This window comes from Hyalella azteca, unplaced genomic scaffold, assembly GCF_000764305.2.
Source record: "Hyalella azteca isolate HAZT.00-mixed unplaced genomic scaffold, Hazt_2.0.2 contig12323, whole genome shotgun sequence".
NCBI lineage: Eukaryota > Metazoa > Arthropoda > Malacostraca > Amphipoda > Hyalellidae > Hyalella > Hyalella azteca.
In genome coordinates this window covers 32,894-58,879 of record NW_025942283.1, presented here as the reverse complement: position 1 = coordinate 58,879, position 25,986 = coordinate 32,894, and the positions used below count along the sequence as shown (strand labels likewise).

Genomic DNA, 25,986 nt, shown 5'->3' with positions numbered 1-25,986 from the left:
AAAAATTTACAGGACCCAGTAAGTGATCAAAATGACTTTGAACTATGTTTGTATTATGCACTGATGCGGCTGCTAAACGATTTTTGCGTTCTAGACTGTAAATGATATTTGTCAGTCGTTTGGACCGAATGGCAAAGACGGTAATATGTCCCTAAATGAATGGTTAATGATGTAATTTACGTGTCGAATTCTAAAACATTATTCTAAAACATTATTCTGCTGATAATTTGTCAAACAAAAAATGGCTAAATTTCAATCTTTTGGTATGATTCCGCGGACAAACGTATGAAAATATTTCGTAGTTACTTACCTTCAATCAATCAACAGCAGCACTGGAGTTTACGCGTGGTCGGAAAACCCGGTTGCGGCTCGGTCGTAAGTCACGCGATGCACTTCCGGAAATTCAAGTTGCACGAATCGGTGCAACGTTGTATATTTTACTAAACTTTGCAAAACGATTATAGCAACTGCAATTACGGATGAGTAGAATTCAATGCGTTCAAAACAAACCCGAAGAAGGCGCTGAGCAGGATTGTGGCGAATATATTCTTGACCTCTACACGATATTGGAAATACAAGACAATGTATTTTCAAATTCACCCTTCGATCACGGTTCTCTCGACTGGGAATTCCGTTCGACATCGTCCACCAGCAGCTGCCACTGCTGCAGTCACATACCATGTAATATTGTAATGAGCATGTAAGGCGCTTTACAATTTCCGACTTCAGGCGATGTCATGGTTTGAATCAGCCGGAGATTAAGTAAAGAAAAACCGATGGTAGAAAATAGAAAATCGCTTCGTATGGTGCCATGAACGCTTATTCTGTAAAAATTAATACTACTAATTCGATCATTCAATAAATTTCATTTGGCATTAAAACATGGAATATTTACTTTGAACCTTGCTGAATTAACGCTATCTCCTTCTGACATTTGTGTACGAAATTCATAGCGAAAATAGGCGTGGTTATCCGCACAGTAAATAACTCACGTGGGAGAAGGAAGTAATTTTTAATGAATGGCTTTTGAAATTCAAGACTCACAATGACTTTCATCTCATTCAATACTTTCAATACGCTAATAAGTTAAATAAATATTTCACTCGTTTTTTTTTTTTTTTTGTTCGACAGACGTCCAATTTTGCAGGTTAAATTCGGTGAGCAATTTTTTACGATGAACGTTGTTAGAAATTTCATTATTTCTCATGTAGTAAAATTTTGGAGTTCTTTTTATCCATACTTATTGATAGGCATGGAGAAAAATATTATGTTTTGTTTATTTAAGTTTAAATTCACGTTCGCTCACACTTTACTTAGGAGGAAGGCACCGACTTAATTCTGGGCATTGCCCTTTACTGTGGTATAACCGCCATGTCCGCAGGCTCATGAACTTCAATTGAATTCCCCAATATATATTCCTACCTTTATAAGAAGAACCGAGTTCTTCTTCCAGCTATATTTATTATTGCTTTGGAGTCTGCCTTTACTTCCACTTTCATAATTTCCCTATATATGTGGCCTCTTATTTGCCTCTCAAAATTATTTACCGCTTATAGTCGCGAAAGATTTTAAGGTGGGTTTGAGAGGTTGCTATAACTTCAGTATAGGCTTTTGTGAAACAGTGCGATATAGATTAAAAATTGATCAATATCTTTGTTGGTTGATTGTTTACATGAATTTGAAACTAACGTATTTGTTTCCATAGAATAAGTTGAATAATTATTACTAGCGGCAACACCTTGACTATAATTTCGCTACTTACCTGTTTTTGAGATGTGTGGTTTATGGCTTCATTATTTGTTAATGTTGTCTATTATTGAAATATATGGCAGCCATATTAATCAACTTTCAACAGCTGGAAGCTAAAGGCTTTGTTTGTTTATTTTACAGTTTGTTAATTCGTGTATTCTTCTGTTACGACGAACATGTACAGATAGTCGACTAAGCTGTTTGACCTTATTTCCGGACCGATTGTCAACTTGCTTGACTTGATTCTCGAACAAACTGGATCCGAGAAGTAGTTCGCTAAATAAAAGTTTCTTCTAGGAAAACCTTTGCTTTTAAGCCTAAAAACGTCTGAAAAAATTTACTTGTTCCGAGGAAACATTTGTCCACTAGAGCCCGAGGAAAAAAAAATTAGACTGCGAGACGAGCAGAGGTTAGAGGATTACTTTCCGTGAATGAAATTAGGCTGTTCGATACGTGTTACTTTAACAGTCGTTAGTTCGTAACAACGGCAGCGGTATACAATCCAACTCAACATGTTTTACGTCATCATCAACAGGGCCATGAAGTCCTTTAAACTAAATCACTTTAATTAATAGATTTCTGATACACATAACGCAATCGAGTGTGAGGTGATCATTAAAAACTAGAAATTTTTCATGCTTAGTAGAAGATTGAAACTAATCTAAAGAAGGATTAAAAGTCAACAAGTAACAAACATTTGTATTAATAATTCGTAACAAGCACATCCGTCAGATCAGTCGCAGATTTACCTTTTATAATAAATTATAAAGTATGTACTTTATATACAAATATTACAGTCCGCATAGCGTAATAAATATTGGTTGGCCATGAATAAAATACGCTCGAAATTACTCGATCTCAAGCGACGATGAAAGACTATTTACGTTAGGAAGCCCGGGCGAGCGCTCGCTTCATCGGGGCTCGTCTTTTTTATCGGGCGGTCGAGTGGATATGAGGGGTGGAGGCATCCCCGGGGCCATGTGATGATGGCCTAGATGAAGGGTGACTGAGGGATGCAAGCCACTCAACCCTGGGTGTGGGTGCAGACTAGGATGGCCTGGATGGCCGGGGTGACCCAAAGATGTTTTGAATTGTGAACCCAGCAAATGTTGTGAAGGATGAGGAGGGAGTAATGAAGAAGACGATGGAGGATAGAACCCAGCAGCAGCGTATTGTCTTTCTCTCTCGAACATCTCACGAGCCTGGTGTTCTCGGTAACGTTCTGAGAGGATTAAGGATCCCAAAGGATTAGAGCGGAGAAGATGTTCTTCTCTGGCCCGATCAAGACTATCTCTAAGCGGGTCTCTCATATGTTCCCTGCTGAGCAGCTCATAGCGAGCAGCAGCTAGAGCATCAGAATTAGCTTGTGCAGCAGCAGCTGCCGCTCTGTAAGGGTCCACACTTCTGAAGGGATCGTTCCACATTGAAGGGCCAGGATGGTAGCCATTCCCCATTAATCGCGCTCTATCCAGAGGGCTGACAGAGGACATGGTGTGGGGAGGTAATAACTGACCGCTAGGATGATGCATTGGTAATGGCGCCAGAGAGTGCGACGACATACTGACCGGAGGAGGTAGTCGAGGAGGAGCTTCTTTGCTACCTACTATCATAATATCATCCCTTGAGTCCGTCCTAGAACGATGACTATCAGCTGGCCGAGAACTCGGCCTGGAATTAGGACGACTATTAGGACCAGAGCTCGGCCGTGACGCAGGCCTCGAGTCTGGTCGGTGATCTGATTTCGAATGATGAGAAGACTGAGAGACAGTCGGAGAAGGTTTAATGGAAGAAGAAAACGTGGTGGTGACAGCCGTAGAGCACGGTGAGGTAGTCACAACGTTCTGGCATGTACTGCTGTTACTGCTAACACTGTTCATACTGCTATTGCTGTTGTTACTAGACACGATAGAGGACGACGTACCGCTAACTGGAGTTCCCGAGGCAAGTGAAGAAACTGTGGGCACAGAAGGGATAGTGGAAGTTGAAACAGAAGATGAGGGAGGTCCAGGTCCAGGTTGGGGGGCAACGACAGCTGGGCTGGGAGTTGTAGTATGAGCTGTCGTGCTACAACAGGAAGTAGAAGTGGCAAGGGCCGACACAGGTGGTGATACAGAATCAGACGGAGCAGCTGAAGAAGAAGGAGTTGTTGAAGGAAGTGTCGTAGCCACTGTCGATTTATTGTTTTCCAGAGGCTGCTCTGGGGCTCGTAGAGGCGATCGAGATGCTTCTCGCCGAGGTGGCATGAAAGCTGGGGCAGCAGCTACGACAGTCGCAGCCTCAGTGGCACGAGCGGCTTTTTCTCGTTCGTGTTCCGCTCTTCTCTCACGCTCCCGATCCAATTCTCTTTCTCTTCTTTCGCGCTCCATTTCTCTTTCTTTTCGTTCACGTTCTTCTCTGTCCTTTTCCCGTGCTTTCCTTTCTCTTTCTTCGGCTCTTTCCCTCTCTTTCCTGTCGTGCTCTTCTCGATGCTTCTTTTCGCGATCCCTGCGCTCTCTCTCTTCGCGCTCTTCGGCCTCACGTCGCTCGTAGAGACTCCAAGGAGTGCCGCCACCGTAAGAAACGGGCACTCGTAATCTGTCGAAAATTAATTAGTTGTTATTGTTTGCCAGCGAACAATAGGAAGCTCTGATACGTGCGCGACACAGAAATATGACGACATTTCCTCGGATCGTATAATGTTAATTAATTTGATCCACATTGCACAAGCATCAAGAAAATATTAAAAGATCACAACAGCTCAAGATCTGGTAAAGAAAGTGGTAAAATAATGAGAAATTTTTATTTTTATCTGAATTAAAGGATAACAAAAATTCGCAAATGTATTAAACCAGAAATTGGAAACTAAATGATCTGCAGTCTAACCTCCAATCGGTAGCCGGTGAAGGAGTGGGGTAACTCAATCCTTCTCTGGAGAACATGGAGCCTGGAGGAGGGCCGGAGATGGCCGGCGACATGCCGGGATGGTGGAAGGAAGCCGTGAGATGCGAGGCTCCAGGGGCGTGGGGCTGACCAGCGGTTGGATATCTCAAGCCTCCCAAGCCAGGGATCGATGGTGTCAGATGAGACGCGTGACTCAGCATAGATGTGGGTTCAAATCGCTGTGAAGGTCCTCCTATTATGGAATGGGGCGGAGGCGGAGGAAGATTCGGAGGTCTCAAGGCAGTGAACATTGAAGGTGAGGATGCGTGAGGTAGGCCACGAGGTGGATGCAGTAGCTCGGTGGGATTGGGAGCAAGTTTGCTTCCTGCTCCAGCCTTCTCCGCAGCTTGCTTTTGCTGGTGGTAATATATTTCCCAGGCCACCCGTACGTGCATGGCGTTCCACCGACCAGTCTTCTGTAAGAAAAAGTTTAAAATTTGGTTGGTGAATGCTGAATAGGTAAGTAACATATGATATTTTGGTGTCAAACAAAAGATTTCACCGGTATTTGTCTTAACATCGGCAGCAGCATCAATATTGTTGGATTTGCTTAAAGGTGAATAATATCCAGTTAATGACGTGAAAATGAGAAGATGAAAATGGGAAGATGGGTACAAAAAACGAATCAATTACAACGGTAAATGCATCGATAAAGAAAATATATAATACTTTCACGAGATTCAACTCAAAAATTTGATCGATGGAAATATTTATGTGCTGACGGAGGAGTGTATTTGAAGCGTTGTCTGATATCAAGGATTTGAAGATTATTTTTCTATAAGAGTTTGAGGATCGGCTAGATAAATTCAGTAAATAATTGAAAAACCACCCAAGTGGGTCATTCATAACTTGAACCAAATCTGAAAACAGTTTGCCATTAAAACGCAACAAACAACAAATACCGACTTCAAAGAGAAAATACTCCAAATTATTACTTAAACGGTGATTTGACCAGAAAAAAATCCTATAATGTTCTAAATTAGAAACTTAATCTTTAGTTCAGACAGCTTGAACCGAGCCATTCATTTAACGAGGCAAGCAGGTAAATTACTGTCACACGATCACACGTACCACAGCTTTACGCTGAGTTCTCTCTCCAATCTGTGAACAAAAAACATCGACGCGAGCAAAATTCTTTCTGTAACTCGTAAACGGCACCAAATACCGTACGAGTGTATCACAAAGCAATGCTATGAAAGTGAGGAAAGCGTACGATTCTGGTGAGTGCAGCGACATGTGAGCACGGTATGAGTTAACTCGTTTGAAGAGGGGACTTCTTCCGTTGGTATAAGATAGATAAATTTGTGCCAAAAACACTAATATGACGTTCATAAGACGGACAAAATGATAAATACATTCTGAAAATAAGCCTGGGACTGTAATATTGCGAAGCAGTACACAGCATGAAACCGAAAGCGGAAAGTGAATCAGACTCGTATATATGTAAAAAATATACCGTATTCCCTGCAATAACAGTAAAAGAAATAAAACTAATGAATCACAATGGAGAGAATGCCAAACGATATGACCACTCACCTTTGGAGCCAAAGGTGCGGGATGAGACGGGGGAGCGAAAGGCGTCGAGGCGCTCGCTACGATGTGAGACGACAGCGCGGGGGGGTAAGTGGCGCCCAGGCTGGACGCGCTGCGGTAGAGGCTGTTCTCCAGACCCAGCCCCACCTTGCTCACTTCCTTGAACTGAGCAACACGCAAGTTGACGGAAAAAGAGGAAATTGTGCCACAACACAACGTTATCATCAGATTTTCTAAAGATCCGGGATGGTTAAGTCGCAAAGTAGATTGAAGAAGTTTAGACATTGAAGACAATTTTTTTGTGAGTTGTAATAAGCCATTAATTGTTGAAAATTTCGAATTTTTTATGCAATCAGATAAGTTTCTAATGAGTGATGCGATGTGATGTAAATTGCTAAGAATTGAGAATAAGAGAAGAGAAAATTAAACGATCGGAAATGTCAAGATCAATCACTGTCCTTTCATTTAAAATGTTCTAAAACGTGCAAGCTTTGTTAAAATTTTCTTTGCATTCACAATCTTGGTTAATTTGTGATACAAGGAATTAAATTCTCTTGCACCGCAAGAGAATTGATGACAATAAACTCTCACCAGAGATGGAGTAGGCGGAGCAGCTGGAGACGAGAAGAGACCAGCTGGAGCAGCAGCGGCCGCGGCAGCTGCTGCGGCGGCTGCTGCAGCTGCCGCAGCAGCAGCAGGTGTTGGCAGCGGCGGTAGTGGAGCCGTTGGAGGAACTAAAGCGCTGGGAGGAGGTGGATGAGGGCCCATGTGTGGCAGCAGGTGTTGATGCACATGCGTGTGTTGGTGCTGGTGATGGTGCACGTCGGTGCGCAGGAGCGCGGGCAGCCCGCCGACGCTGCTCAGGGCGCCCGCCCCCAGGCCGCTCAGTGAACGGTCCTGCGTCGCCAGGAAGCGCGAATCTAGCTCACGCCGCAGCAGATCTGATTGAACTGCAAACCATATTTAATTAGAAATATTATTAATTATTATTATGCTTTATTTTTTTCATTTATTGATATTTAGTTCATGATGCCACTGTATTAACGCACGCATCAAAATTTGAAGAGATAATAATTATGTTATGAACAAGAGACTTACCAAGAGGATCTGACGCAGCAGCGAGATGTGAGGGCAAGAGCGAACTGGTGGTGAGGGAAGAGGGAGCGAACATCCCCGAAGGGGGGAGCGGCGCAGAGACCGGAGGAGGGGCGAGGGGGAAGGATGGGGGAGGCAGGCCCAAGGGGGGAGCCGGTCCTCGGCTCAGACTGGACAGTCGCGCCGCACTGCTGCTCGCCAGGCTCGACACGGGGCTGCAAGTTACATCACTCGTTACTATGGTGACTGATCTGGGTACTAGCTTTTTGAAAGGATTACAAGGAATGTGGGTACGTTTCTTTACATAATTGTTATAGTGAGTGTGAACCAGAGGATTATTGAAGCAGTTATGGTGAGTGTAAACAAGAGGCTTATTGAAACAGTTACGGTGAGTTTTTAAAGCATGTATCTGTAATTTTATTCTAAAATCCGCTCCAGGGCAAATCTGTCAAATTCAACATCGATATCAGTTGCGCGTTTAAACCAATCACTGTTTTATACTAAATCATGGCAGAAAACTACAATCCAGAATTGATTAAAAAGAGGCCTTACAGAAAAGGATACGGACCTGGCCCATGGTTTGCTGAGAGACGTGATAGGGGATTGTACAGACGTAGGGTGAAATCTGCACATGAGGTAAAGAAGTTGATAATCAATCAGGTAATCAGTAGGTATGAAATAAAAAGCGACAGGAACTCACACAGTTAATCTCAAATGAATGATCAAATCCACCAATATACAAGTTTGACAACTAATTTCACAATTATGATCAGTGCCTGATGTTCGCACAATAAATCACTAATTTCACAATTATGATCAGTGCCTGATGTTCGCACAATAAATCAAACAGAATTCGAAGGTCAAGATATAAGTTCATTTATTCTTAGATATAAGTTGAGAACAACGAGATTACAAATATTGAGGAACGCACCCATAATGCGAGGACGGAGCAGTTGGCGGCTGCTGCTGCTCGAGGTGTCGGGGCGAATGACGCGATGGGACCGAGTGATGCTGGGGATGTTGGATGCTTCCACTTGGATGTGGAGGAAAATGAGGATGAGATGAGGAGGAGGCAGTCGAGGATGGGTGTGAAGTGGGAGTATTGGAGCGACCACGCGGAGTTGTGGGGGGAGTCCCTCTAGGTGGAGGCAAATGAGATGCGCTTGACTGTCCAGGTTCTGTTTTGATTTTTGTAGTGCTGTGTTGGGACGAGTGCTTGTGATGCGAGTGAGGTGGTACAGAGGGAGAAGATGAGTGGGGATGATGGTGATGTTGAGGAGAGATATGAGACAGCGATGAGGGAGGATACCCAGCAGATGATGGATGATGAAGCTTTGAGGAAGAAGATGACTTTTGAGGTTCGCCGGGCTCTGTTTTTATGGAGTCTGGTGAAGGGTAATGAGGCACGGGTTGGCCAGGGTTAGAGGGTGGCTGGAGGTGAGGATAGTAAGGATGACCGGCGTTGTACGCAGGAGAGTATGGGGATGAGTGAGGCGAGGACCGAGTGGTGGCGGGATGCGTAGGATACCCAGGAGGGTAGTGAGGCGGATAAAGATGGTGAGGCTGCGATATGTTGGACGTTTGGGAAGGAGGTGGGTAAGGAGCAGATGAGTGATGAGGTGAATGTAAACGTGGTGAAGGATGAGGAGACCTTCCTTGCGATGAATGTGAAGAATGGTGACTCGAGTGATTATTTTTGACGACGCCCGTTGATGGAGTTACTGAAGGAGCGCTACTCACTGGGGTACTTGTACTGCTGCTGCCACCACTGGAGCCATTAGACACCAGGGACACGACACTGTACTTGCTGAGGCTGCCGGTGGTCGTGGTGGCACAAGGCCCGTTGCTGTACCTGGCACTCGAAGATGATGTTAAGGCCCCAGCAGTACACGACACCAGAGCACCGGGGGAGCTGCTCTGGGCAATACCAGTGGGGCTGTAGGTGCCACTGGTGTGTGGGGGGTAGTATGGATATGATGGGGGTGGTGCACCAGCCCCTGGGTGTTGGGGAGGAGGAAGAGAAGGTGGAGCAGGTGCTGGATGAGATGAGGTAGAGAGCGGAGGATACGCAGGATGATGTAATGGAGGCACCGATTGATAAGCAGAGTGTGGAGCAGGAGTGAGGTGAGGTGCGGGCGCTGTAGGATGAGACGCGAGGGTTGGCTTAGCCTGCGCTGGTATCACAGGATAAGACGCAGGTTTCAGGTCAGCTAAATTAGGCTTAATATCTTGTTGCAAGGCTGGCTTAAGGTCCGGCTTGATATCGAGGGGAGGTTTCACGTCCACTGGAGGCTTGATGTCCAGCGGAGGTTTGACGTCCACGGGAGACGTTGCGTGGCTCGGGGCAGCCGTCGGTGGGAAGGAAGGTCGGCTTCCATAGGCAGGAGCATTTCTGTAAACGATGATCATGGATGAACTACAGCAATAGAAAAATCTGTAATTGATACGAATATCATGTCCATTAGCTTGAGATAAATTACAGGCAGAATAATAATAGACAATGAAGAATTATTCTAGTAAATTGAATTGGAGATACATTTAGTAGCAATTTTCATGCGCAAGCACAGCAGCAACGTAAGCTTAGTCTCACAAGTAATGATGGGGAGGCGCCAACGCCGCAGTAGGCGCAGCAGATGCTGAATGTGGAGCGGTCGGTACACCCGCAGCTACAACAAGAGGAGGAACTGCAGCGGTAGGAACAGATGTGCCTTGAGGCGACAGTCCGTTACTGGCAGGAGCGGCGGTGACAGCGTCAAGAGGCGCTACAGCAGCAGCAGCTACAGGCACGAGAGGCAGTGGAGGAGACACTGGTGTTGGTTGTTGTGCCCTGGCAAGACCTAAGCCAAGAGCTGCAGGAGGTACGAGGCTTACACCCCCGCCTGTACCAGCGCCCACAGATGCGCTCGACGCAGTTGTGCTATTGCTGCTCTCGTCAGCTCCACTCGCACCGACGCTGCCACCTGAGCACATAATTACCCTCATGTAATTAATGCACAGGTGGTCTCATCTAATATGTTTCTGATAACATGAACGAAATTACTCGTTTTAACTTCTACCTTGTGGCAAGAGTAACTATAAGCATGTAAAGACCAACTAAAAGAACGTTAAAAACAGCAATTTAGTAAGATCGCACATGTGAATGGAGTAGCAATTTGAATCGCGCATTTTTGGATACATAGCAAATATCTACGTCTTGTGTATGATAGAGACATAAACAATAATTAGAGACGTTTTGTACATGTTCTTCGAAGCCAAATACAAACTAGACGATTACATAAAAATTTTTAAATTATAAAGGGAATTTTTAAGGCTACATGAAACTAAAAAGTCCTCAAAAACGACGTTGCAAGGAAAAGATTGTATTTTTCAAGGCAACGTATAACATGTTGAATCTTATTGGGATAGCGTTATTTTACGTAGTAATCAAGAAAAACACTGGTATTACAATATACATTAAAGGCCGCATTTGAAAAGCTAATATCTTTTTAGCGGAAGAATCCTAACAAGAGTTATCAGAGCAGTGAGATGCTGGCAGATCACTGTAAGCTTAGCCGAAGTTTTTAGTAAGTACGTACAAAAAAAGACAAATTTAAAAATAATAGCAATTATATGTGATTATTTGCTTGAAAACATCGTCACGGACCCTAATAGAAAAAGTGCTAATGTGAATTGTATATTTGGATTAAGAATTGTAAAAGTGTGGGAAGAGTATATATTCATCCTAGCCCGAAAAATGTACTTGCATATAATAACCAAATAATTAGATATGTACAACAAATTAATTAAAAGAATAATCGGTGTCGCTCCTGCGCTGACAGTTAAATATCACGGTAACGAACGTAGAAACTAAAAATATTTAATTGGGACGTAGACCCTGCGCGATTTTCTAAGGAACATTGCTCTCCTGAAATTGTTAAAAATTTCATTCATATTCTATCGTGATAAAAATGACCCGAATGAACTCGCGCTCTAGCTCATTCATTGATGAAAATAAAGTCTTAAAATGTAGGCTCACCTTTACTCGTTGCGCGGAAGAGATCAGATTCAGCATCGGACACCTGGGAAGAGCGATATCCATCAGAAAATTCTCTAGCATTATTCATTACTGAAGAACGCAATATTTTCACTCGTACGCATTATTTTACTGATGGCAATATAAACTTAATCATATAAAACATAATTAAATAATATTCCAATTTTTTTCTCCGATGTATGCGATATTGAGATTGCTAACATGAACCACGCACAGAAGTGTTAATCAACAGTAAATATGTTGTAAATATTTTCATTAAATGGGTATATTATAAAAATAACACTCACAATATATTAACTAAATGAATATACTATTTACCGGTGAAATGAACACATAATATCACTCAAGTTAGTTTGCATAATTTAATGGCACGTATAGTTATAACGACAGCAAATAATTCACTATAGTACTCACCTTGCCGCCCTCACTCTCGCTGTCACACTGCAAGGTAAAAAACATAAAACATTAATCATAGGCTGCAAATTTTCCATAATTAATAATGAATTTACACTATTTTTAATGGCGAAACGATAACGCATAATAAAACCAATGGTAACACTAGAATTCCCATCCTAGAAATATTAAGAAAATCAATGATTGATGACCTGAGTGAAAGAAACCACATGATTTTTTAAACTTCTTCACACTGTCTCATGAAAAACATTCCGATATACAATACTAAATAACTCCAATGATCGGCGAAGAAACAAAAGTGTAATAAGTCTGCAGTGTGCACGGCTATCACAGGACAGACGGAGCAGCATAGCGTTGCGTGTGCGCCAAGATCAAATTAGAGAGCAGGGTGGCGCTATCAAGGCTCGCTGTGACAGATCATGACACGCTTCGTGGTGGCAAGCTCACGCGAGAACGATCGCCGCACACACATATACACACGCGCACAAATCAAGACCTTTGCGCTAATTACACGATTACATATTCTTGGTGACAGCTGTAGGCCAGTCACAGACCTAATCATTTGGTGATGGCTATACACCAGACGCCGAATGGTCGTGCAGAGACCGGAGCAAAGATGATAATAACGCATGTTATTATCACGAGAGACTGTTGAAAACTTGAAGCGTTAGTTAACAGTTAATGTTCCTTCTCGATGTACAATAAGTGAACAGCAGGAATTACAAGATGAAGCATACGGTAAATGGTTGTAATAAGACTGTCTAACACAACTTTTTTGCGGTAATGCGGACAGAAAATGTGGTTTCCAATGACAGCTTTCATTAATCTACCCTGTTTCATTTTGAAAATAGCAAATAAAAGGTGTATAAGCTATAATATAAATGAACCCTGTCTCAAACATTCACGCATTATTATAGAATACATAGCGAGGCTCACAAGCGGCAATTTCCCAAGTCCATTCGCCGCCATTAAAATTTATTTACGAGAAGAGACACAACGTTCAGGACCATGCACAACGGCTAGAGCACACGGCCTCTCACCCCACAATGTTGGTTTAAAGCAGCTGCTGTCAATGGTAGCCCATGCTATTACCATAAGACGTTGGTTCTCAACTGCCCTCAGTTCCATTCAAAGCTCACGTAAGCTTTAAGAACATGGTACCTAGCCAGCCGCTGCTGCTCCGATTATCATCGTTTATTGTTTTATTTATAAACTTCACCTTCATGTATCATGGAGACGCTTAATTAATCTTTTTTATATATTTAGAGATAAAATTACGCTCATTCAAAAAACTAATCCCGCATACATTTAATTTCATAGTTTCCTCGCATAAATTCCCAGAAGAACATTTACAGCACACCACCAACCCAACATAAGCATTTGTTTCTATGAGGCGGCAGATATAGGCTATTATTTAAGCGAGCAAGCTTTGGGCTCAGAGAGGCGGCAGACCAACAAATGGAACAGAGGGTTGAGTGTGAGGGGCGCAGCTCTAATCAAATCTGTAACTAAGCGAATCATCCGCTCTAATGCGACGAGGGTCGCAATGGGAGGCGGGTTCCTAACGACAGGGACCACACTTCGTTTACGTCTCGCGCCGCGTGAGCATACATGCAGCTGCTCTCAATGTATTTGTCGGCAAGCAACTTATTCTGTATTCACGAGCCAAGATTTCGTGGGTTACGGAACAAGATGGCCCATTGTGTATAGTGACAATGATGCAACGATTTATGAAGATGTCTTCCTGTTGGATAGTACCATGCAGTTCAAGTTCGTGATAATTCAAGACATCATCATATTCAAGCTAGCAGGCATCAACGCTACGAGAGCAAAACTGCAAAAGAGGAATGACCACAATTCTCTAAGGCGAAAAAAAACGTGTAGTATAATAGTCTCTTATTGTAGCGCTTAGCGTTTAATGAACGAGGTACAGATATTTGAGTAGTTGAAGCACAATAGAATGAACCAACAGTCCAGCAGGACCATTACCGCACTCGAGCCCCAACAAGTGAGCTTCAAACGACTGAATGAGAGGGTGGAGGTCGCTTCAGGACCCATGTCTACATCCCACGAGCGCGTGTTGTGCAAAATGAAGACAAGGGAAGCAAGACTATAAATTGGCGCAAAAATGGAGTCCAAGGTGTCATGTTGGACAGCATGGGTGGCGATTATCAGGCTACAACTATTCGGCAGTAGAACGCGGAACATTCAAAACGCGTCTCCGACAAGTTCTCGCGCTGAACTATGGGCGTCCATGCATGCAATGGATGATTCACAGAAAAGCATCAATCTTAATAGCCATCAGTTCAGTTTATTCGAAAGAATTATGACATTTTGCGTGTAAAACAATTTGATGTGAGAGTATAAATATAATATTAAAGGTTATACGTGTAATAAAGAACACATTTATTATGTAGAAGTGCGAAAGACTAACTGAAGAGAGCAAATAGGACATGGCAAAGTAACTAAGTATAATCGAGATTTAACTTGGAAAAGCTAACTAACTTACAAATTATTAACTAGTTAATATTATGCTGAATCCGTTTTAATTACAAATCTGCATCTCGTACAAAAAGACCGCGGATTAAATCCTCGAGGTTATCAAGGCATTAAATCCAAATTAATATATTTATCTGAACTATCACAGCTGAACCATAAGAAAAAATACAAGCCTTTCTGCGTATTCGTCAAAAAAGATTTTAGATAAAAGAAGTAAAGGATGCGCAGCTTTTGACCTGACAGAACATAAATGGTTAGCTTTAGGACGAGAAAAAGCGAAGTGTGGTTGCTAAGGAAGGAAACGTGATGGTCGAGGCGGCATTTAGCGGCCCTTGTGGTTGTAAGGCTCGAAGCGGAGCGTGTATAGTTAAGGTAATGACAGACCGTAGTTTAACTGACACCACTCTTTAGCAAGCTTAATAGTAACCGGCTTCATGACAAGAAGTGGTCGTAAAACGAACCAATTTAAAGTTTCGCCGTTGTGGCTAGCACACAAACTTGCCTACTTCACGAGGCTGCTGAGAGCGTTCGCATTATGAGCATAGTCAACAAACATCATTCTTGAGAGTCAAGATTTCACTCTAGCTTATTCTTTAATTTTGAGGCTAAGTGAACATGAGGTAATATTAGCGTGTATCAGTAAAGATAAACGACGACACTAGCGCCAGCTAAACAGCCGCCTTCTATAATCTCGAGTCAAGTAATGGCCCATAAGGCGGTCATTACGATGAAAGCTAACAGGTCGTTACGAGCGTTGAGAGAACATCATGCAATCAGGATGCGCAGCCTCTGGTCAAAGCGCTAACCTCAACACAAGATCCACTAACTCGTTTGCTCAGCTAAAAGCCTGGTTCGTTTTCATTGACGAGGTGTTTCCTGCACGCTAAAACACTGCATAAATTGCTTGCGACTGCAGGCAACCGAACATGCCGTGCACGACAGGCCAAGATGTCCACGACATCGTCGAGCGTCTAATCATTCAACATGCATGGGAGCAATCGCCACGGTCTATTTGAAATTAACTAAATCAATGACCATTGCACATAGCATTAGCTATGACACTCGGTGTTTAATGTAACTGTGCCAGGGAAGAGAAAACCGATAGGAGAAAACTCGAAACTACGATGACATTTGGATTCATCATGAAAATAACTGCGCAATACAGACATCTGAGTTTATTGATTCTTGCAGAGAAGCATACTCTATGAACACGGAATAAATAAGATAAATGTGTCAATGTCATAGTATTATTATAATAATATACTTACAATGTAGCCTTGTTCCGAACTGGAGTGACTCCCACCACCCTGAAACAAACAACAACCGTTGAAATTTGAGGATTTTTAACGAATTATACAAAGAACAAATAAATAATACTCTTGTGGTAATATTGAAAATTCACAAAAAGACTAAGGGATCGGGTATTGATAATGCTTGACTATTCTTACTAGCTTAAAATTATAATTTAAAGCTTTTCAAAGTCGAATATCAAGAAAACGCAGATTAAAATGAGGGTAACCATCTAAATGTATTACACTTGAATATTATTTTACACTGAATCCCTAAGATTTAACGCGCAAATTCGAGTGTTTGTGACAGCCAGATAAGAGGACGTGTCATGCAAGCAAATGATTACGTCATTACATTGGCTCAGTAGTAGCCAGACAGCGTGAGCACAGGAATAGGCTGCGTGGCTTTTACGAGATCACCTTGTGCAGTTTATGGCTTCCTGTCAGCTGTAGCGGTGCTGTCGCCAAGTTTTACTGCCTTTTTTAAGAGTCATCAGCAGAGCAAAGCCAGCAGATGACCTATAAGCGGCAGCGTGCGATCATTGACCAACGAATGACACTCATAGAAAGTTTCATTAGTGCTTGCGCAGGCTACTTATACCGGCCGGTCAAGCCCATCACGCTATATATGACCTCGTATATGACATGATAGCGAGCATAGCTATGGTCATCACAATGGTCATCACAACAGATGTTCACATGTTTAACATAAGTGCAACAACGACATTAAACATCAATGACAAACCAATACCAAAGTGAAAATTATTGGGTAAAACAATTGGTCGCGGAGAGAAACGAACTAAAAAATACCCGTCATTGAAAACTTCAATCCTCCTCAAAGCTGATCTTAGCATTAGAATTGAAGTAAAATCGTGATAGAACTCAATTATCGACGTGAAACAGATTAGGAATAAGAAGCCTGATATATTATTGGCTCGCGTGAGTGTGTGTAGTGTTCAGAACACTCCCAATTCTCAGGCTATCGAGCACTTTATTGGCCATCAAAAGAGTGGCGAGAAGTCCTGTTATGGACCACTCAAACGCACGCGGCCGTATCCCTCTCGGAGACACTCCCCCCACACTCGACGTCCACTCTCTCGAACCCTCGTAAAAGGGGATCATCCTCAGGCACACACGTCAGGGTCTGCTGAAAATTTCGTTGCCTTCAAACAACAAGCTAACTGATATACATGGCAGCAATGGAGGTGTGAAATGAAGAGCTACACTTGTGATGAAGAGCTGCACAGACAATGAAGAGCTACACTTGTGATGAAGAGCTGCACAGACAATGAAGAGCTGCACAGACAATGGAGAGCTGCACAGACAATGAAGAGCTGCACAAGCTATAAGGAGCTGCACATGTACGTAATGACAGCAAATGCCATCATCAAAAGTGCCTTTCGAGTAAATTTTAATATTTTTAGAACATAATTTTTGCCCAGAAAGTACATTAGTAGTGCTGAAAATGCAGAGAAAAGAACGCTCTTTTTGGTTTAATTGACTACTTATTTTTAAGCATGATTTTAATATTTTTAACACGCAAATTTAGCAAAAACGCACATTGGTATAGCTGCAAAATCAAAGAAGAGAATATATTTGTTTCTCTGATTTATTATATTCTTAGCACGAGGGTACTGAGTGTGCATCAGTTTACCACTGATGGCAAGAGGTCTTAGAGTCGCGTTGTCAAATAAGGCGAATTGTCAACATGTATGCGACACTAGCGTGAAGTGCTTAAAAATAGTACCGGTAAAGTAAATAATGTTTCATGAGTCGTGATAAAATCGAAGTTTCGAAGTGATCCAAAGACAGACAGGGTGTTGTGCATTGACAGGGTAAGGACGTTACATTCCGAGAAATGAATTTTGTTTAAATAGCGATGCGCTTTTTGCACCCTGTGTGGGTCAACCTGTTCCAGTTTTGCCCAGAAAAAGGACACATCAGTGAAGTGAATATATAACAATTAGGACAACACGACCCAATAAATTTTCTGAGTGTATCAAGCTGGAGAGTTTTAGAGCTGTACTAAAGCTCACATAAAGAGGGAGTAAAGTGAGGGTTGAGACGAGCTAAGTGTCATCATCATAAGAGAGATAATGACACTCATAAACGGCGACACAGCTCACTAAGTCACGCGATATCCTTACCCTAATTGGAATTGCGCTCAAATCCCTGAAATTGGCAGTAAACTCAGTAGCCTGCGCAGGTCATGCAGCAGGGAATTCCTTAGCCAAGTTCCTAGAGAATCTCAAGTTCCTTGGCAGCATACGATTTATTGCCAACCATAATGAGATATGCCAAGTAATATTAAGATATTTACTAGCCTAGGGGCAAGAAGCTGGATCAACGAGGACTGCATAAGATTGCAGCAGTCAAATTGGTCGCAGGTATTATTTCAAATAAATCGAGTGTCGAGACAAGTTGACATTGCACACCCATACAATTACTATGTATTGGTGTGCAATGAAAGAGTAGAAACCTTCTTAAACTTAATAAATGTAAGTTTGTTCGCAACTTCTTATTTACCGCGTACATGTGGAAGGTCCAAGAATTATAAGATGTTTCTTACAATACACTTGATTTATGTGAGACCTATAAATAATTCAGAGGCAGTACAATACAATTTAAATTTCACAGCAGATGAACTGACAGCACTTTTGAATAACAAGCAAAACGTTAGTATAGTGGGATGTGCTAACGTTGACAAAATGTGCAACATTGGAGAGCGCAACAACCCGTTCGTGCAATAAATTAGTTTAGTGAATAAATTAGTTTCTGACTAAAATCTCATATTACCATCAGCAGTTACCTTCATTGATTGCACAACTCAAAGCCGCAAAAGGTTGTTTTTGCAGCTTGAGTACTAATACTACAACATACATACTAATTGCTCAGTGAGAACTCGTAATCTTGAATGAAGAGCAAATTTAAAGACAAACAGGAAATGTAACACGAATGAGATACATATAACGTTACAAAAAACGCACCTTTAAGGACTAAATTGCACAGACGAATTAGATTGTAAATCGTAATGTTTTTTCCGAAAAAAATCCGAGGCATAGGCGCTTCAGGCACACGGTAAGCGTCGAATGTCGAGGTCATAGAAGAATAGACGCGGGAGAGCGTCACACATCTGCACTGGATGAGCTCACAAGAGACACTGAGAAGCGACCTTTCAGCGGGCTCTATATAAGCTTTTCGACGCATCAACACCACATGTCAAGATGCCGTCAAACTCGTCAAGGGACAACAGAACAATTGTTTATTGTTCAGTGCGACAAGTGACAGTGCCGAATGGATTTCGAGATATTCAATGAGGAGAGTGCAACGTCCGCACCGTGAGTGCCAAGAGCGAGACCAGAATACCTCAAATACGGATGATAGAATTAAGAATAAGCGTTTCGGAATGAACCGAACATAGGGTGAAAAGAACGATGAAACAGACGAGCTTACCCTGCTCTTGTTTTTCCTATTAACCGCGATTACATAGCGCTCGACGCTGTAATGACACAGATGGTTGATATGATCGATCCTCCGCGCACAGTGAACTAGAATACAATCACAATTAACGCTATAAAAAGGCGCCAGTGTTAGCTTATTTGTGCTCAGATTTGAAATTTACTTACGCTGAGTAGAAGGCCAACCATGAGCCATATTCATCGTAGAATAAATAAAAACGATTTTTATCAACAGGTCAATAATATTTTATTAAACCAAGCCGACATCATTAGCCAGAAGTCGTCATACATCGCGGGATGAATGACATCACTCGCAGAAAGAAAGTATTTAATAGAAATTCGACGGTAATCCCACTTGTCTTTCTGTGAGAAACTATTGCAAAAAGACGACGTTCATGTGTGCTTCCTTAAAATGTTTGATTGGCGTTCACGGAGCTGCACATAATAAATTTGCGCGATGTACCTATAATCTTATATAATCCGTGTAATTGAATAATTCTAGGAAAAAATATCTTAGTTGTTTATATTTATATGCCTCACTAATTAACATCATCTAGAACGTAGACTTTTCTAACGAGAACAAGTTCGAGCTCAACTGATTAAAAAGTCACAATATAAGCGCTTATACTATATTTACGACATTAGCAGCAGTTGCGCAAGTTTTTCGTAGCAGAAAGTAGTGCGATTAGATTCTGGGTCGAGCCGGCTATTTTTATGTCATAGCAGGCTATTTTATGTCATTATTATGTTGTTTGGTTAAACATAATAGACCGGGACGATATTTTAAGATTGATTCACAAGGGGCTAGTGTTAAGGATGCCTCATATGGGCATAGATTTCAATGAAAGAATAATGCGGATGCAAACGTACCGAAATAAGCTCAAACGTAAAGCAATATTTAAATAACAATCGACGATGTTATATAGAGGTGAATTGGGCAGAAATCTGAGAATAAAAATAATAAATTGCAGAAGATGAATGGTTATGCAGCTTCGGAGGATTTAAACGTCGAAAATCATGAAACGAGCGTATCATATATACCATACGACTCTGTGACATCCTTTTCACATCACAAAGCTAAACTGAAAATTCTTCACATACCTGAATTAGGAACTTTATCTATGCTACAGATACGCTTTACACACTGGTACAAATTCAGCCTTGCTTTCAAGAGAGAGGACTTAGAGTTATATGGCACGATATTCCCATAGTATATCAACTTGCATTTTCTGAAGATACAATCCCATCCTCGTTACGTATGAAATTGATTGAGTACCATGAGCTGCATATACAATGAAAATATCCATTTTGTATGGCATTGACGCCGGCATGGTTGCTGCGACGAGAGCTGCTCTTGGATGAACGCTCGGGTACAGGGTCCAGGATACGGCTGCCGGCCTTTTCTGCAGCACGCACGCACCGCTGCAACAAGGATAAATATCATATTAGGATGCTTAAATAGAATATTACATGTACAATGAGCTGAGAAGAAGCCGTAAGACAAAATCTGAATTATTCCGTAAAAAATTCTGAATGTTACCTTTACCGCGTAAAAACATTGACATAAAAAACCATTTATTACGTAAGATATCGAAGAGCAGTTTAAATTGAAATAAGAACAAAACAGCAAATAGACCAATGTGCATGGAAGAGTCCCGCAGATAAGAGCACTTATGTGTAGCTGATCTGGAGGGTCGTGTATCTTATCAGGCACTCAATTGAGAGACACCTGAAGAGACTCTTAAGAACCTCCCACACACACTCCAGATAACGCTTGTCATATTCTCACATGGATCTGTACTGTCTTGTTTGCCGCGCAAACCTGCACTTGAGTCCAAGATTTAAATGCGGGACATGGAGAGCGTTCTGCGTTGCATGAACAGAAACTTTGTTCTGAATCTCCCGAGTATTGATGAATAGATAGCGTTCTCAAAATATCACTATCAACAGGTAATAAACAACATAGTAATCTCATGCGAGGTATGACAATTTTCATGGGAAAAAGGAAGCGATTCATGTAACACATTCTGGCAAGAGCAAACAAAGTCAGGAAATCGACCGAGGTTATTTGGCACAAGAGATGACCTATATAGGTGAATGGCAGCGCATCAAAGAGCTAATAAGGCAGGAGACTGCGGGGGGTTGAAGAGCCCTCTGCGCATTCATGCAGGGCCTTCATTAGGAAGATTTGCACAATTGTAGCCACGAGGAATAGCGATAGCAGCACTCGAGTGCCGGCTGGACGATGGTCCTACAGACGAGTGGCCGATTAGGACCTAGAGAGAGACGCCTCTGAGAGCGCTTCTAACTGAGTCAATGCTCAGTGGCACCAGCACCATCATAAACACTCAATATTGCTCTCCACACAATTGCCGCCACAAGAGCCTTCTCAACGTTTATGCCTTATTAACGGGCCGTGCGTCAGAGCTTAACCGGAAACACTGAGCAGCTATTGAATAGATTCTTTGAGTTTATTTTAAATGAAAACAAATTTAGTACGAGTTCGCGCTTGAGGTATCATAGGTTTATTAAAAATGTTGCAAAATTTCACGCAAACAAACGATTGAATCCTTTATACTCGGATAATCATCGTTTCCTCAAACAATGAGTCATACAAGTATTTCATTAAGATAAAAATTCATAGATAAATTCAAATGAAAAAAAGCAAAAGCATAGCAAATTGGTGAAGCATAACGGCGCTCGCATCAACAAATCCATCAATGATTTTTAGCAGCGCATATGCAGCGACTGTTAATAAGTTAGGAGGCAGCAAGCCAGCACAGGGAGCGAGCCTGGACATTGTGAACAAGCAGCTTTACTGATCCATGAGGCAGAAGAACAAAGCCGGTACACAGGCGCCCGCTCTAATGAAGAGCAGTTCGGCGTCCGGATTATGTAGCAATTAGAGACGATTTACGGCTCGCCCATCAGGATTGCACACCAACTCAAATGCATTACACAAGCTCAATTACGGCAATTGAGTACTTTTATTGTTCGTTTATTAACATGGACGCCACAGGAGCAGTCACCGGCCACATAAAAGATGAAAATTAACACATGGATGGAGGAAGAACAATTGAATTCATTCGGCACGAGCTTAATTCATTGCGTGATAATGTGTTAGCTATTGCCAGGGTGAATTGACGCATGTCGGGTGAAATTCAACCGCGCACGCGCTTCAAGTGCTAAAATGATCATTTTGTGGAATTATTCTCTTGTGAAGGAAAGATAAAAAGGCCAGGAAACAGACGCAGTGTAACACAAGGATACCACATGAATTAGACACGAAACAGGACACTATTAGAGAAAGAAGCGTAACAGAATAACGCCATAAGAGGAAGAAGGCCGCTCGCTCTTCAGTCTTCACTTTAACACCATAAGAGGAAGAAGCGTAACAGAATAACACCATAAGAAGAAGAAGCATAACAGAATAACACCGTAAGAGGAAGAAGCGTAACAGAATAACACCATAAGAGGAAGAAGCGTAACAGAATAACGCCATAAGAGGAAGAAGGCCGCTCGCTCTTCAGTCTTCACTGGATGGCCCTGGACACTGAGGAGAATTAGCTTGAGAGGCTGACTGGACGCAGGAAGACTAGTGTCCTCTTCAGCAACTTGGCTGCGCTTCTTTGCTTCATGTCATGTTACGCACGGTCAAGGTACAACGCACATCAAAAGAGCATGAGGAAAGAAATTCTGACGATAAATTAGTCATAAAATGGTATGAATAGCAACGAAAAGTATAGGGTAGACAGTGTTTTAAAGCGTGTTTATAGTGATAGTGTTTTACAGACCATCAATAATATAATGTGGCATTACATGTCACATTATCGGAAAACATGTTATTCCGGAAACTTGTGAAACGATCTCGTGAATCTGGATTACCTGAATGAATATTGAATTCCGGAAAACAGTCTTGTGGTATCGTGTGAAAACGATAGGCAGACCCCAAAAATTAACAATCGACGATGAAAACAACAGTAAAGTAAGGACGTTAAAAAAACTTCAGTAAACACCATACACGTTAGACTAGAATAAATCACAGCAAGTCTAGGAACAACCTAGCAATCGGACACGTAGGAGACACGGAAAATATGTGAATACAAAATAACGTCGTTGGAATATGAGCGAGGCATAATTCGACTTAATTGGAAAATGTATTAATAATTAAGATACTGGATGATTTGTTGAGAAAACTAATTGAAAATGAATTCAAGTCGATGAAACCTAAAGACTAGAGCATTTTCGTGTAAAATATGTTCATAAGAAAAGCGAATAGCGAGCGGACTAAGTAAAATCCGTAAACAAAAACAACGCGTATATCTACGCGTTTATTGAAACGAAAAAAATCCTCGCGCGTCTCTTAGAACGAAAAACGTAAACAAAAACGCGTAAACGAATGCCAAGAGGTGTCCACAACACGGACGAGAAGCAGGCACTCTCCTGACGAGAGCGTGTGAGATGCGCAGCTGAATGCCATTCTCTCATGTTACAAATAGCCTCGTACGCACTCACCTCAAGTGCTGTCTCTATCAATATATCCTAACAACTGCTTGCCTGCTCGCCCTACTATGGGAAGCTGCACGCTAGGGCTGTGCATTACATTAATTCTCAAAGTAATCCCTAAGAGGCTCATGTCGGGTGTAATATTGCTTTAAAATATCGCGGTTACATTAGAGAAATCTCATAAATTATTCATATAAAAAATGATTTATTACAGTTTTCTAAACCATCTATCATGAAATCGGACCAGGACACTATGGCCAGGTTATAATTTGTCAATAAGCAGGAGCAGCGCGTGCAGGCACGGGAGTGCTCGATCAATAGACTGCACGTTTCAACAAAGCGACGACAGAAGAGGCAACAAGTGAGACGGTAAAGATCGAAGCTCGGGGAGCGATTGGCGCTGCGGCAACGCTCAATTCCTCTCACGTTTGCAAGCAGCGTATCGATTACACTCCGCTTCACTGACGGATGTGTCTTCAGTGACGTATTGATTACACTCCGCCTCACTGACAGATGTGTCTTCAGTGAAGTATTGGTCACACTCCGCCTCACTGACGGACATGTCTTCAGTGAAGTATTGTTTACACTCCGCCTCACTGACTGATGTGTCTTCAGTGAAGTATTGGTCACACTCCGCCTCACTGANGGACAAAACACAGATAAGGAAGGGACTGAGTGAGGACAAAACACAGATAAGGAAGGGACTGAGTGAGGACAAAACACAGATAAGGAAGGGACTGAGTGAGGACAAAACACAGATAAGGAAGGGACTGAGTGAGGACAAAACACAGATAAGGAAGGGACTAAGTGAGGAAGAATCACAGACAATGTATCCTAAGCTCCCACCTATTTTCTATAAAATTTATTGTATTGTACGGAGGTTTTTCTCACTTATCTTTCATAAGCTTTTGCCATTGAATCGAGTGCTACGTTTATCGAAGAGTGAGGACAAAGCCCCGTATAGTGAAGGGAGAGGACAAGCGCTGCACGGCAGCTGCGCAGGAATGTTCGCTGGTCAAGAAACAGGTTTACGGCGCCCGGTGTCCGGCCACCGCTCCCAACTGCCCGCACCAACACAGCTGAGCCTATACCCGTTATATGCTAGTATATTACCTCACAATATCTCCTATTGCTGTCCTATCTAGCTCGTATTTAGAACCGCATTTATATAAGTAAAATAACTAGATGATAACACTCATAATTGTTACTTGACAACGCCTGTGCTACAGCAAAAATTCTGAATTTGTCCGTTGACGCTTCTGTCAATGGTAGAATTAATAAACTGTAGCCAAAATATACGATAGTTAATTTGAGAACTCTTTAATTGTTGTTCAATGAAGCTTGTGATTACTGTACGATATCTGAAGTGGACAAGTGGTATAAGTATAATAAATCTCACATTTTTCACCAAAAAACTCTGGATTAGCATGCAAAAAGTTCTATTATAATTACTGAGCAATAAATTTGTCAATTGTTGAGCGAAAAACTCCTAAATTATCCGCTTGCCCAAAATTCATAAATACAGTATTTTTTAACATCGCATATTGATTAAAATCAACCTAAATACTACTTGAATAAATCTTCATGAATATTTTAAATTCAATAAAATCCCCATTTTCAATTGCAAGCAGGCGGAACTTCATTTATAAAAGGGCTCAAATTATTCTAGTAGAGAATCTCAAAAATTACCTTTTTCTAACCAAAATCATTTTTCTTCGCTAGCACCAAAAATGGATTAAATCCTCCCAACTGTTTTTAATGAAAATCCTTCAAACTACCTTATCCTTTACGACCATCGCGAATTGATTCAAGTCCAAAAAAAATTGAAGTTGCCAATAAAGTACAATTGCGGTGTCCAATGACAAGAATGATTGAATATTTAGGACGAAAAAATTACTTAGTTAGATTTACCTTGCGCTAAAACCAAAAGAAAATCGACTGATGTGCGAGGCGTTGTCATGAGAAGAATTTGGCGTTGCCTTTCGACGTTAATTTGAAAGATATAGTTGATACAGAGCTAGCTCGATAGTGTTTGAATTACGAATCTAAAATAATGCGCAAATAATAGGAGAAGTCGTTTGAATTGCAAAGCTTCTGGAAAACCTTCCGAGAATAAATGATTTTGATGTAAAATCGGCCACAAGAAGTAGGAATAATTGGGAGGCACGATTCAAAAGCATGGCACTCAATTCCGTAGACTTTCGAATAGTTGGACGCGAGTGTCGGCGCTACAACCAATATGCAAAGTTACCGGGAAATTTTCACAGATATGCAGCTAAACTCAGATCAAATATTGAAAAGGCACGATGGTGCGCATCGAATTCTTTGCCACTATTTCTTAACTTCTAAAATTATTCCTCATCAACTCTCTATTATGCAGAGTTCCACAACAGTCGACTTCTGAAGTTCCAACGTAGAAGAAGAAAGCACCAGTAGAAGGAGAGGCAGGACGGCGGCAATAAGCTCATTAAAGTTACCACACCGATCAGGC

General features: G+C 41.8%; 1 protein-coding gene across 1 annotated transcript; it reads right to left on the bottom strand.

The window, feature by feature from the left end:
* Positions 1-2,434: 2,434 nt before the first annotated feature.
* Positions 2,435-24,136, bottom strand: LOC108680916 (proline-rich protein 36; the record flags this gene model as incomplete). Its single annotated transcript, XM_018169847.2, has 13 exons — positions 2,435-4,323; positions 4,612-5,084; positions 6,205-6,366; positions 6,793-7,151; positions 7,300-7,511; positions 7,865-7,921; positions 8,228-9,688; positions 9,887-10,256; positions 11,312-11,354; positions 11,744-11,770; positions 15,511-15,549; positions 20,313-20,411; positions 23,962-24,136. Coding segments are annotated over 13 exons (5,140 nt in total), but the record flags the coding sequence as incomplete, so codon positions are not given.
* Positions 24,137-25,986: the final 1,850 nt, after the last annotated feature.